Source organism: Neohortaea acidophila (assembly GCF_010093505.1).
Source record: "Neohortaea acidophila strain CBS 113389 unplaced genomic scaffold BDY17scaffold_5, whole genome shotgun sequence".
Classification (NCBI taxonomy): Eukaryota; Fungi; Ascomycota; class Dothideomycetes; order Mycosphaerellales; family Teratosphaeriaceae; genus Neohortaea; species Neohortaea acidophila.
The window spans coordinates 1,886,834-1,898,273 of NW_022985514.1; the positions used below are offsets into that span (position 1 = coordinate 1,886,834).

Genomic DNA, 11,440 nt, shown 5'->3' on the forward strand with positions numbered 1-11,440 from the left:
TAGTCATCTCAGCCAGGTCACCAGCCTGAGATAGGTGGGAAGCTGGAGCTGGGCCGTTGACAGTACCGACGCCACGAACTACGGTAGCAAAGCGTGGTAGACGCTTACTGGATGTTCAGCCCCAACCCTTCGGGCCCCGCACTGTCCCCATGGGTGCCTTTCTACCTACCTATGCGGGCGCGCCTTGGAAAGCATATGTAGCTTACTTTGCCTCTCCACCTGATGAGAAGATCTTTATACAGACCAGGAGAATGGAGACGCCATGTCTGATAGATCGGCCACCGCACCCCCTAAGCGGCCACGCGTTGTCCGTCTAAAGCAGTCGAGTGCTGGTTGTCGCACCTGTCGGTATGTGAAGTATCTACCTTCATCAACACTCAAGGCGAACATGGCTGATAAGAGGGCTGTGTAAAAGACTTCGCAGGGTCAAGTGCGATGAGCAGCGCCCGCAATGTCAGAATTGTATCCGCCTTGGGCGTGAATGCAGTTACGCCACGGTGGAAATCTACATGCGAGAGCATGAACCGTCCGATGTGACCCCATCGGGCAGCAATTCACCAGTCACTACGGAACATGCCATGAAACTTCAACCTCTGCGTCTCACAGCCGGACGACCGAAAGCCCCACCGCCCACCTCCCTGGCCCACGACTCCCAGGCTCTTGTGCGTCAGACGAGCATATTCGGAGGCTACGTAGGACAGCCGGCCGCCAGTCTCGAGAGCTGGAAACACGTCTCCACTCACCTTCGCGATGGCTTCATTGCCCAGTGTCGCCCCGATGCGAATCGATCGCCGCATTGGAGTACCTCGCTGCTGGCGACGACCGACATGACGTCGCCCTGGGTTGCCTTCAGCACCACCGCCCTGTCCCTACTCCACGTCGCCTCGATGCAGAGACAAGTTGACCTCCGCGTGCTTCACGAAGCCCGCAGAGCATACGGCGCTGCTATTGTCTCCGTCAGACGCGCCCTCGACGATGCCAGTACGCAAAAAGTCATCCCCGGCGACTTGGTCCTCGGAATCGAGTTGCTCGGGCTCTATAGTGAACCGGTCATCTCTTCGCAGCCGCAAACGGAGCGTACCTGGGACAAGCACATCTTGGCCAGCGCAGAGCTGATCCAACGCATGGGTGCCGCTGCGTTCGATGTGTCGCCAACGAGCCAGAAGGTAGCCGTGCCGAACCTGCAGAGTGTAGTGTTTGGGGGCTACAAGATGTTCATGGCTCTCCGCCGCCGCATGAATGTCGATGTACAAGCACTGGTCGACATTCAGACTACTTTACCGGGATCGATTGAAAGCATCAAAGCAGGAGCGGTGAGGGGATACGTTCCTCTCTTTCGCTTTCCCGAGCTTCTCGAGAGGAGCGATGTGCTTGTACAAAGTTCTTTGCCATCGGATGCCGGCGAAATCGCGCGGCTCGTCCAAAAATTGCTGCGCTTCAGTGAGGGCGTGATGACCTGGCAGTCTTCAGACATTTTCCCAAAAGTCGCTCGCTCCAGTGCTACTGACCTCGATCTCGATATCGAGGAGCATCGCTTTCTGTCCTCCCGACCGATGTTCCAGCCTTGGAACTCCTTCTCCCATTGGCCGCATGGCCAGATCGCCACCGCCATGGTAAGCTGGATCAGCAGTCTGACTGCGGACTGCGCCACCCTGCGCCTCTTGTACTTTCGATGCAACGGGGAGGAAAGCTGGGAGTCTACGGTTCAGGCGGTGCGGCGGAACGCTTACAATACCGCCGCGCAAATGTGTCGTTCCATCCAGTCTATCAGCCGGCTGGACAACCTGAAATACGCGCGCCCGGTGCACCTGCTCCTCGCCATGGCCGGCGCCGTCTTCCATGAGCTCGGAGCGGAGGAGGAAAGCGATTGGTGCCGGGATTGTCAATTCGCAACGCAGGCACGGTTACGTCGACTGGCGCCCGGCCAGCCGCGGTCGCTCTGTCGGATCGAGGATGTTGCCCCGGCTATCGTGAACGGCGTCCGATTCCGCACGAGAGATGTGCCGCGCCCGGAGGACATTATAACGTGACTGCGGCCGACCCTTCCGATTCAGCGGGACACCCTGCCGATGACCACCTCCCATACAGCGATTGAACGAATTGCACTGCAACCATGATGTAGGATGGGGTGCAGATCGCCTCGCCGATCGTGGGGGATATTCAAGCCCCGGTTTAGGCTAAACTTCGCGTTATGCATGAAGCGTGGAGGACCCGGTGGGGGAGTCTCGCGTCGCCTCTTGATACAGTACAATATGCCACATTTGTATACACTACATGTTGAAAGTCAGCGTAGACGGCAACGTCACACTGTACCCGCCCGACTTCCCAGCTTGAGCCGACGAAGCATACTCCACTCCTGTCCCAATCGTATCTTCGTAGGTCATGATTGCAGATTTGGCACTCTGCCCGCTGCCCATGCCCAGCTGCACGGTCACCGCCTTGGCCGTAGAATCATAAGTAAAGCTATCAATGGCACCTGCATTGATCTGCATGGCAAGTCCCGCCGGCGCAACATAGATGCGTTGTCGCACGGTATCCATAGGTTGCACGGAAACTGAGGCGACCCCGCCGTATGAAGGCGTCAAAATATTGCCGCCGAAGCTCACCATGCCGAAGTCAGGGTGGTCGACCAAGTACGTGCAAGCGCCGAGGATATGGCCGAGGAAGTTCTGGCCGTAGTCGCTCGAGTATGCCTCCCAGATCATGGTGTCGGGGAACGAGTGGAATGCCTCTGAGCCGAAGCCTTCGTCGTTGATGTTCGACATGGGTCCCATATTACCGCCATAGGCGACGCGAAGGTCGTAGATGGCTGAAAGGTTGGATGGGGTTGGGTTGTACTTGTACGCGTCGAGGAGCGGAAGGGCGTTGAGGCCAGAGCCGTAGTGATGGATCATGCGTTCGACACGCGCGATGCTCCCGCCATAGAGGAAGTCCCAGTAGCGGCGAGCGCAGCCATTCCAGCCCCAATGCGCGACAGTGGGCATGTAGCCGCGGATGGCGTCGAGAGTTTGCGTGACCAAGGCGGTGTTATTGAAATATCTGGGAACTCTGGTCAGCGATGGAGGATAACAATCAATACGTACGAGGTGCGACTTACTTGGCCCACAGGTAAACGCCTTCCTCTCCGGTGGAATCCCACGGCATTTCACTTCCGTACGGTATCTTCTGCGTCGACCAGTACTTTTCTCGCGACTGCATTCTCGCTTGCATTTGATTGAACTGAGTCGTGTAGCCCTCGGCTTTCAGCGCTCGAAGGATATAAAGCCACACCGTTTCGCACATGAGGCCGTCGCTGCCGTAGAAGGTCACTGGCGTTTTGCCGTCGTAGTCGGCCCAGATCTCCATGACGGTCTCGTAAGCTCGGAGAAGGTACCATGTCTGATTCTGAAGCTGGAGCACGCCGGGTGATTGCGATTCGGCAGCGTAGAGACCCCAATATAGGGCGCTGACATGAACGTAGTCATATGCTCTCCAGGTGTCCCAGGCATTGGATTGGTTCCAAGCATAATTGTCGGCGAAGGGAATTGATTTGTTGTAATAGTCGGGCGGCAGGAGGTCAGGTTGCCAGTAGAACAGACTTCGCTTGACGCTGTTGGCAGGATTCTCCGTACCGTTCGCGTGTTTGTTTTGCAGCCAGTTGTAGACCGTTCTGGCGACCATTTCTTCGAGTTGGTGCACCTGAGAGGCAACGGGGTACACGGAAGTCTTCATCGCGGCAGCCTCGAAAGATCCCGCGCCGGCTTCATCGGAGATGCCGGCAATCCAGGTACGATATTCCTGCAAAATCTGAGATTTCGTGCCATAGTCGTAGCTGATGACCGAAGGGCTGCGATGAAAGTATGGATCGTCGTCGGTGAACCATTGCTCGTCAAACAGGAACTCGGCATACTTCTCGACCGTCTGAGGGCCGCCGTTGATGAGGTAATAGCTGACGGCCTGCTGCTTGCCATCGGCATATTGAATGATGAGGCGAGCACGTCCGAATGTGCCGTCGCCAGGTTTGACGGAGTATGCCTTCCACTCCGAACTTGGGATGGTGGCAGGAGACAGAGACAAGGCGCCAGCTGGGACGACAGACATCGATTTCACTGGGTGCTGGTAGTTGAGGTAGAGAAAAGTGTCCACGTCTTCTGGAACGATGAAACCCGGGATACCCACAGCCACGGGGAGGCCATTTGACGCAGCTACAGATTCGATGTCTGCAACCTGAGAAGCCACAGTGAATCGGAGGGCATAAGTCACCGATTCACCCGCATTGAGGATCTGCGATGTGGGCGGCATCCATGGGTCGGTGGCGTTCCATTGATTCTCAGCGTACGCCAAGGACAGGGTTTGCCATGCATACAAGCCTTCGAAGACGTTGGATTGATACTCGCAGGGCTGGTCAGGGTTCTCGTATAGAAAGTTCCACGCCTCGAATTTGGTGACGTTGGTCGCGGGAGTGATGACTATATTCGGACCAGTGCCGGTCAGACGAGTGACCTGCGCATACCCGGCATCGAGGCCGATGTATGGGTCGATAAGGTTGCATTTGATGTGCGTGGCCTCCGGAGTGCGGTTGGTAAAAATGTTGTTGAACTCGAGCGGAAGGCCAAATGCACCAATCTCGATGGATGGGGAAGATGGGTGGTTGGCGATGTTGTAGGAGAGGATCAGATCGCCGTCAAGTTCTTGCCAGTCTCGAGTAATGGTCATGTATTTTGCAGCGGCGGGAAAGACATTGTCGAAGTTGGAACGAAGAAGAGATCCATTTAGCGTGGAGGTATTGGGTGAAGTCTGGCGAGAAGCAGCGCTATCGATTTCTTGCCACTCGCTCGAGTTGGCCAGACGCCACGACATTGTGATGTCGCCGGTATGGTAGTTGCCCGGGCCATTTCGGAGGTGGAAATAATCGGAGGGAGAGAAGTCGTAGGAAAGGTCGGCAACGGGCGACAAGGACTGAAGGACTCCCGAAGCCCCGTTGAAGTAACCCTGCCAATTGTTGATGGAGAAGTTATGGACAGTCGCATAGACGGCTGCCGGGCTGAGCGCAAGAAAAGAGAGAAGACGCATTATTGCAACACTTGCCAGCCCATGTGGTCGAAACGTGGACGAGATGAAGGAGGGGAGAAAGCGGGTTCAGGTATATAAAGAAAAAGGACTTGGAGTCTTTGGCGATCCATTTCGATCTGCGTTGAAGTTGAACTTACTGTGCTCATCATGCTACGTTCGTAGCGTGGTGGGAAAGGCTTGGAAGTGACGGTGAAGTCATCTCTGTAGCGGGGGTGGAGCCGGGTCGGACCCTCCACTTGGGGTCGGATGGGGAAGCCGAGCTGCCTGGTTATCTCGCAGTCAGCCGGTCTGGTGCTGTGTTATCACAATTGACATTGAGCGGCAGCCTGGCTCGTGGCGATGAAGATGCAGTGGCGTCGCTGGTGATATCCCGGCTCAGCACATGCGGGCGGAGATGGACGGCAGGGATGGATGATGGCGTCCGTCACCGTTCCCGCTACCCTGCTCGTGCCGGCGAGGCATCCGTACTGTTGCACGAGGCTGGCTTCCGCTGGAGAACATGGCCGGATCAGAAGATGCACACTCCATGCTGGATGGTCAGACACCGCACAAGGAGATGGAGGCCTTCACGTCTGCCATCGAGGGGCATGTGAAGTGCGCAATGCGGAAATAAGCTCGAGACCCCGGACGGCGCTAGTGCCTGCGGGCGGGAAGCTTGATCGACGACTCGGCGCTTAAAAGGCAGCTGCTGCTAGGAAACTGCTCCAACATCAGAGCCCACCAACCCGCCGCCTGCTCCTCCGCCGTTGGTTCCAACTGTGCGGCCCTTCTTCTGACTGGTCCGGATCACCTTACGCCTCCATATCCCCGGTTTAAAGTGCTGCAGGCCGGCACGGGGAGCTGCTCTCCAGCCAGTGAGACGAGGACCGGCGCCTCCAGCCTGCTGTTGCCCAAGCACCACCTCCAGCCCCTACTCCGACCACTCTCGCTCGCAGAGCTGGCCCCGCACCGACCAAGACGGGAGAAGCTGCCCTCGTGTCCTTCCTGCACCCAACAGAGGTGTTGGCCAACTAGGCGCATTGGACCGCAGCCGTGCCGTGTCTTGTGCCGCACTGCCCGCTCTCCTCTTCTTCTATCCTCTCTTCCACCGCCGCCGTTGCTTTGCGTAGCTCGAGGTGCAGACACGCTCTTGTGCGGCGCAGCCATTGTCGCGCAGCTTCGTTCCACGACGACCTCTCTTTCCCCGGCATGCCTCTTGTTTGAGCGGCTGAGTCTTGATGTGCTTACACTCGACTGAAGCGCACCCCTCCCTGATCCCCACCTGATTGCGCCTCCATCATGGCCCTCAAGAGTCCGCTCATGCCTTCTCCTACCGGTGCTCTATCTTCCACCTTCTCTCCCTACTCCGACTCCCCCAACTCCCCGGCGCCATTCAAGACATATCCTCTGGCCGAGAAGCGGTGCGGTCCTTCCCACTCACTTCCCACACGATGGATTGCTAACGTCGATGTCGTAGATCTCCCAGTGGCACGGATACCCTCCATCCGCCTCCAAGCCCATACCCACAACACATCGATCCGTCGCCTGTCGATTCCAATGGCACCGAGAACACAGAGATAGAGGAAGAAGCTCAAGAAGACGGTGAATCACGGGCGCAGTCAGAGTCGAACAATGTGCCAGATGCAGATGCGCAACCATCGGACATTGAAATCATAAGTCCAGAAAGTGCATCTAGTGTTCGTTGCATCACCCCGATCTGCACCGTGACTGTCATACTCACTTGCGCAGGACCGAATTCCCCTTCTCCAGACACAGCTACCGCCTCACAAGCCGGCGGATGACGAACCACAGTCTGTCATTCATGCACCAGCCGGCTTCAAGAACTTCGAAGACATGAGAGCCAGCCAGCAGTCGCCCACCGAAGGGTCCGAGAATACCGTCGTGTCCCCACGCACGCCCGAGGCTGTCATGAGTCCGATATCCAGGGTATGTCTTGATCGAATGTAATCTGGCTCTGTCTTTGACACATGCGTAGAAAATGTCGGCAATGTCTCCCGTCAATACGAGTGTCCCACGTTACGTCGACCGATCCACGCCGCGAGCCCACACTAGACAGGAATTTGACGAGCGCAGAAGCATGCGCACTCCTAGCCTTGATGGTGAGTTGCTGTTCGTCCTCACAATGTTTGACTGTGTCTCACAACTGTTACAGACATCCCCGAGGCGCAAGACATCGTCTCCACTCCAGCAGAAGAACAAGGCGACGCTCAATCAGGCGGAGAGAAACTCGTCTTTCGCTCGATTGAAGAGTCACTCGCGGATGCAGAGGGACGATTGGCAAACCTGCGTACGGCATTGAGTGAATGCTGGACACTCTGCAATACTCTCGCCAACCTCTCGTCGACGCATCGGCAGCGCACATTTCAATACGCCGGCAGACAGCAGGTGCAAGAGCAAGCATGGCGTAGCTGTTGGCGACTCTGCCAACAACTCTACGACTCGAGGGACAAAGACCATACCTCGCACGTGCTGCCAACGCTGGAGCTCTGCCGCGAGTTCTGTACCTCGCTTTTCGACGCGAGACAAAAGCTAGACGACGTAACAGACTCGGTCTTGCGGTTGAGCTTCGAGCTGAACAATCACCTCTACAATACGCAAGACCGCTCGCTCCCCGAAGCATTCAGCGAGAGGACGCTGGACTTTTACGTCACCTTGTGCCATCGACTGATGAAACAGCAAACATCGCTGCCACCGGAGACAGATGCGCTGCTACGAGCATGCTGGAATCTGGCGGAAATGCTATTCAACTTACGCCAGAACAATCGCGAGGGCAAGAGCCCCGACGAAGAGCTGCTCGGCTCGGCCGTGCAGGCATGTTGGGAGCTTTGCGACCTCTTCCGCGAAGGATGGACGCAAGTGCGGCCCGATCGAGGCACGCCTCGCCCAAGTCAAACCGTCTTCCCTTCCCAATCCTCTCTGCATTCAGGGTCAAGTCGATCAGAAGTCCGCTCCCGCTCTGCCTCCACCTTGAGTAACCGCGGACCTCCGGTACCAGCCCGATCTCTGCCTCCCGAAACCCCCTCGACGATCTTTGATGATGCGAGCACAGCCACTTCTTCACCAGACGGTGGTTCCGTCCCTCACATTCTCGTCCTCGGACCGGCCAGCGGCGCAAACGCGGGCAAGACTCTCCGTGGAGGAACACATCACGACCGATGGTCGAGCAACGCCTCCGCTCTGAGCGCCTACTCCGAATCGTCCACACCCTCCTCGCAGCGAACCTCCTCCACCGCCACCGCCAACAGTGAAGAAGCACACCTCACCCGCCTACGCTGCCTCCTCCTCAAAGCCGGCATGAACACCGGCTTCTCCCGCATCTCCGGCCAGCGCCTACCCGATTACCTCCAAAGCGTCCCTGGCTCCGCGTTCGGCTCACTACCCTGGCAGGAGAAAGTCTTCTCCTTCTACAAGGCTCTCGTCATAGGCGACGCATCGATGGAGACGGTGCACAGTATCCCGTCGAGGAGATTAGGCGCAAACGAGGTGGCAAAGTCGGTGCGCTGGCTGGGAAGCAATGAAGACTGGGCGTGGATGCGCGATCTTTATCGGATCGTGTTTGGCTTTGGCATCGATGAGGCGGAGCGAAGAGGTGGGTCGTTCCAGATATGATTGATGATATACGTCGTTTGTAATAGTAGTTCGAAATGGCCGTGATATAAAAAGAGCGCGAAAACGGAAATCTCTGCGCCGTAATGCTGGTGATGATCTGAGAAAGAACCAACCTCAAGCACAGCCATGCTTGCGCCTTGCGCTGAACTGATGACCGGGATGCGCATCCTCCTCTTGCCTATTTGGGCAAGCTTTGCGCTGCGCTCGAGCTCTGATTCGACCATCCGCGCCAATGCCTACAACCTCACCGAAGTGCCCAGCAGCCAAGCCGACGAGCTCAACAGGCACAGCTGCATATAAATTCGAGACGTCGTCCAATGGATAGATGCAAGGAGAAGACATTCTCGTTTTTGCATTCATTTCAAAAACATCGATAATCTTCCCGGAAAACACGACATCCAACATGCCTCTTCCCCGCCCGCTTTCCAAAGCCATTCAAACGGGCATTGGACTCTCGCAGGAATGGAAAGCAGACAAAGCGGCACGCAAGGAGCAAGAATCCAATAACGCGACGACGACTACCGCTACGGGGTCTGTCGATCCGCCCCCGTATGCAGAGAATCAGAAGCAGGACGACAGTTCCGACGATGAAGAGATCGACGATGAGACTTGGGCACAGGACCTCGATGCCGCGCAGTTGGAGACGGTTCCGTCTCATGTATCCGCGACGGAAGATTTCGACGAGAAGAAGTGGATGGACAGATTTCTGCATGCCCATCCTGCGCCTGCAAAACAACTGGTGCAGCCGTTGTCAAGTGAGTAATACTCAATTGCGCTGTTCTCACCCGCTGCATTTTCGTACTCGTTGCTCACAGTACCAAGTGCCAGTGATTCTTCCTGAGCGACGCCCGGGCTTCAAAGGCCGTGGTTTTGTGCGTGCCTACGCTCCCGTGCTCCAAGAGGCGGGCATTGACCAAGACACGTGGATCGAGCTTGTCAAGGCTTTCGATCAATCGATTGCCAACAACAAGTGGTTCCACGTCGCCAACGTGGCTGTCTGGGTGGCGGAGAAGGTGCGTTTCGCGATCCAAGGCTTCTCCATTATTGCAACGTTTGTCGTGTTGGCGGTCCACGTTTCCGTCGAGGTGGGGCGAAGGGGCTACATGAATGTTGAGTCGAACAAATTCATGACCCGCATGAACGAGGAGTTCTTCAAGCCTCGTGGACTGTACGCAATGGTCATCAAGTAAGCTCCCCTACCCTGAGTCTGCTGGCGACGAGTCCAGATGCTCATCTTGTGAGTAGATACGACCCCAAGTCTGATGACCCGGAGGCGGACGTGGACATTTCGGCGGGCATCAACCAAAAGGTGGCCAAGCGCGACGACAGCGAACGGTCGAAGTGGAAGAACATCTACCAAGGGACGGCAGGCAAGACGAAAGAGGACGAGATCCCCGACTTTGCACCGCTCGAGTTCCCGCAGCTGGACAATCTCTCGGATGGACAAAAGGAGAATGCGGTGAAGCATTTTGGCCACTTTCTCGGCGATTACTATGATCGTAGAGGTCAAGCCAAGTTCGAAAACGCCAATGCGGATTCGAAACTGGCCGGGGTGACGGGGGAAAAGCAGTTCGCGAGCATCTATTCCGACCCGAATCATCCCGTGCAGTCGGGAAGACTGGTAGAGACCTTGACTGGGGGAAAGGTGAGTTCTCTCTGCCAAGCATCGACGGCCAGGCGGTGGGCAGCATACTGACGAAGCGGGACACAGCACCGAGGACCATTGGGAAGACTCACCAACCGCCGGAAGCAGAGAAAGAGCAGGCTGGGCCTCAGCGGCGAGACGGGCAGACAGAAGCGGAAGCAAAAGGGCTTACGAGGAGGGATCAAGAGCTTCTTGAAGCCCGACACGCTCTACCTCATGGTTGTCAACATGCCCACGGAAGAGGAGGTTGACCTGGCTTTGCAAGAGTTGGAGGAGGCGAGTAAGCAGCAAGGGGTGCAGTTTGATGCTCAGGCGATCAGAGAGAAGCTTGGCTACGGCGACTCGTTGCTTGGCAGGCGACGGGGATAGATTCGGCTGAGGTGTCAAGGGGGTGTGGGTAAAGTGCGGCCAGAAGGCTTCCCGGAAAGGAAGAAGAAGCGAGCAGAGCGCGGGGAAAGCAGCACGGCCTTGGCCATGCTCGGCCGAAGCTTATCGCGACGATTGACACAATTTCAACGACATCGGCAAGATTAACCAACTCTCTACCGCCCGGGCAAGTAGGTGTCTTTGAATTCTCCCAGTCATCTCCAAATGCTGCCAGTGGCAAGCAAGTCATGCCGCGGCCGGACGCCAAGCAGCACCTGGACGCCACTTGACGGGCAAGCCGCAGGCCTCATACAGCTTGCAACATCTCCGCCCCCGCGGTAGCCATCGCGTTATTGCTCGCCACCAGCCGTCCTGCAGGGCTGCAAGGGTGGGGGTTCACAATTCGCTGTCCTACCTGCCGCCCGCTCTCGCAAAGGCTCTTCGACACCGGGAAAGCGAGGCCCCAATCACACCTACAACCGCCTGCAAGACTTGGCCGGTAACATGTTGTCGCATTCGGAGGCGGAGATTTGCTAACCTTCCAATTCATGCTGATTGGACGTGGAAATGATAACCAGCCAAGCCCTGCTTCCCACTCCTATCACGCTATCCCACGATACATACCAGGCCCTGGTAAAGGCCAAGACCCCTAGCGCTCTTCTCGAAGGTTGGCCATGGAGCTTGAAGCCCATTCGATCCAACCACCGGCCAGATCTACAGCCTAAACTGGCGTGGCGCTCCTGCGACATGATCTCGACCGCCGGCCTT

General features: G+C 56.8%; 4 protein-coding genes across 4 annotated transcripts; 3 read left to right on the forward strand and 1 right to left on the reverse strand.

Moving 5' to 3' along the window:
* Positions 1–84: 84 nt before the first annotated feature.
* On the forward strand, positions 85–2,304 carry BDY17DRAFT_298066 (uncharacterized protein). The gene is made up of 2 exons (XM_033733686.1): positions 85–348; positions 416–2,304. The coding sequence occupies exons 1-2, from the start codon at positions 263–265 to the stop codon at positions 2,028–2,030; spliced, it is 1,701 nt and encodes a 566-aa protein (XP_033590341.1). The 5' UTR covers positions 85–262; the 3' UTR covers positions 2,031–2,304.
* Positions 2,271–5,052, reverse strand: BDY17DRAFT_250514 (uncharacterized protein; the record flags this gene model as incomplete). The annotated part of the gene is made up of 2 exons (XM_033731068.1): positions 2,271–3,039; positions 3,098–5,052. The coding sequence occupies 2 exons, from the start codon at positions 5,050–5,052 to the stop codon at positions 2,271–2,273; spliced, it is 2,724 nt and encodes a 907-aa protein (XP_033590342.1).
* A 1,299-nt stretch (positions 5,053–6,351) lies between these two features.
* Positions 6,352–8,661, forward strand: BDY17DRAFT_250847 (uncharacterized protein; the record flags this gene model as incomplete). The annotated part of the gene is made up of 5 exons (XM_033731112.1): positions 6,352–6,452; positions 6,509–6,728; positions 6,781–6,978; positions 7,028–7,151; positions 7,205–8,661. The coding sequence occupies 5 exons, from the start codon at positions 6,352–6,354 to the stop codon at positions 8,659–8,661; spliced, it is 2,100 nt and encodes a 699-aa protein (XP_033590343.1).
* A 403-nt stretch (positions 8,662–9,064) lies between these two features.
* BDY17DRAFT_310720 (uncharacterized protein) lies at positions 9,065–10,675 on the forward strand (the record flags this gene model as incomplete). The annotated part of the gene is made up of 4 exons (XM_033735471.1): positions 9,065–9,416; positions 9,484–9,847; positions 9,907–10,306; positions 10,373–10,675. 4 exons carry the CDS (start codon positions 9,065–9,067, stop codon positions 10,673–10,675), a joined length of 1,419 nt encoding a protein of 472 aa, XP_033590344.1.
* Positions 10,676–11,440: the final 765 nt, after the last annotated feature.

What these genes read in the sequence shown, in the direction of transcription:
- BDY17DRAFT_298066 (XM_033733686.1), top strand. Translation starts at nt 263, where the DNA reads ATGTCTGATAGATCGGCCACCGCACCCCCTAAGCGGCCACGCGTTGTC. An exon ending in GCTGGTTGTCGCACCTGTCG is followed by an intron (nt 349 to 415) that starts GTATGTGAAGTA and finishes GCTGTGTAAAAG; the next exon opens with ACTTCGCAGGGTCAAGTGCG.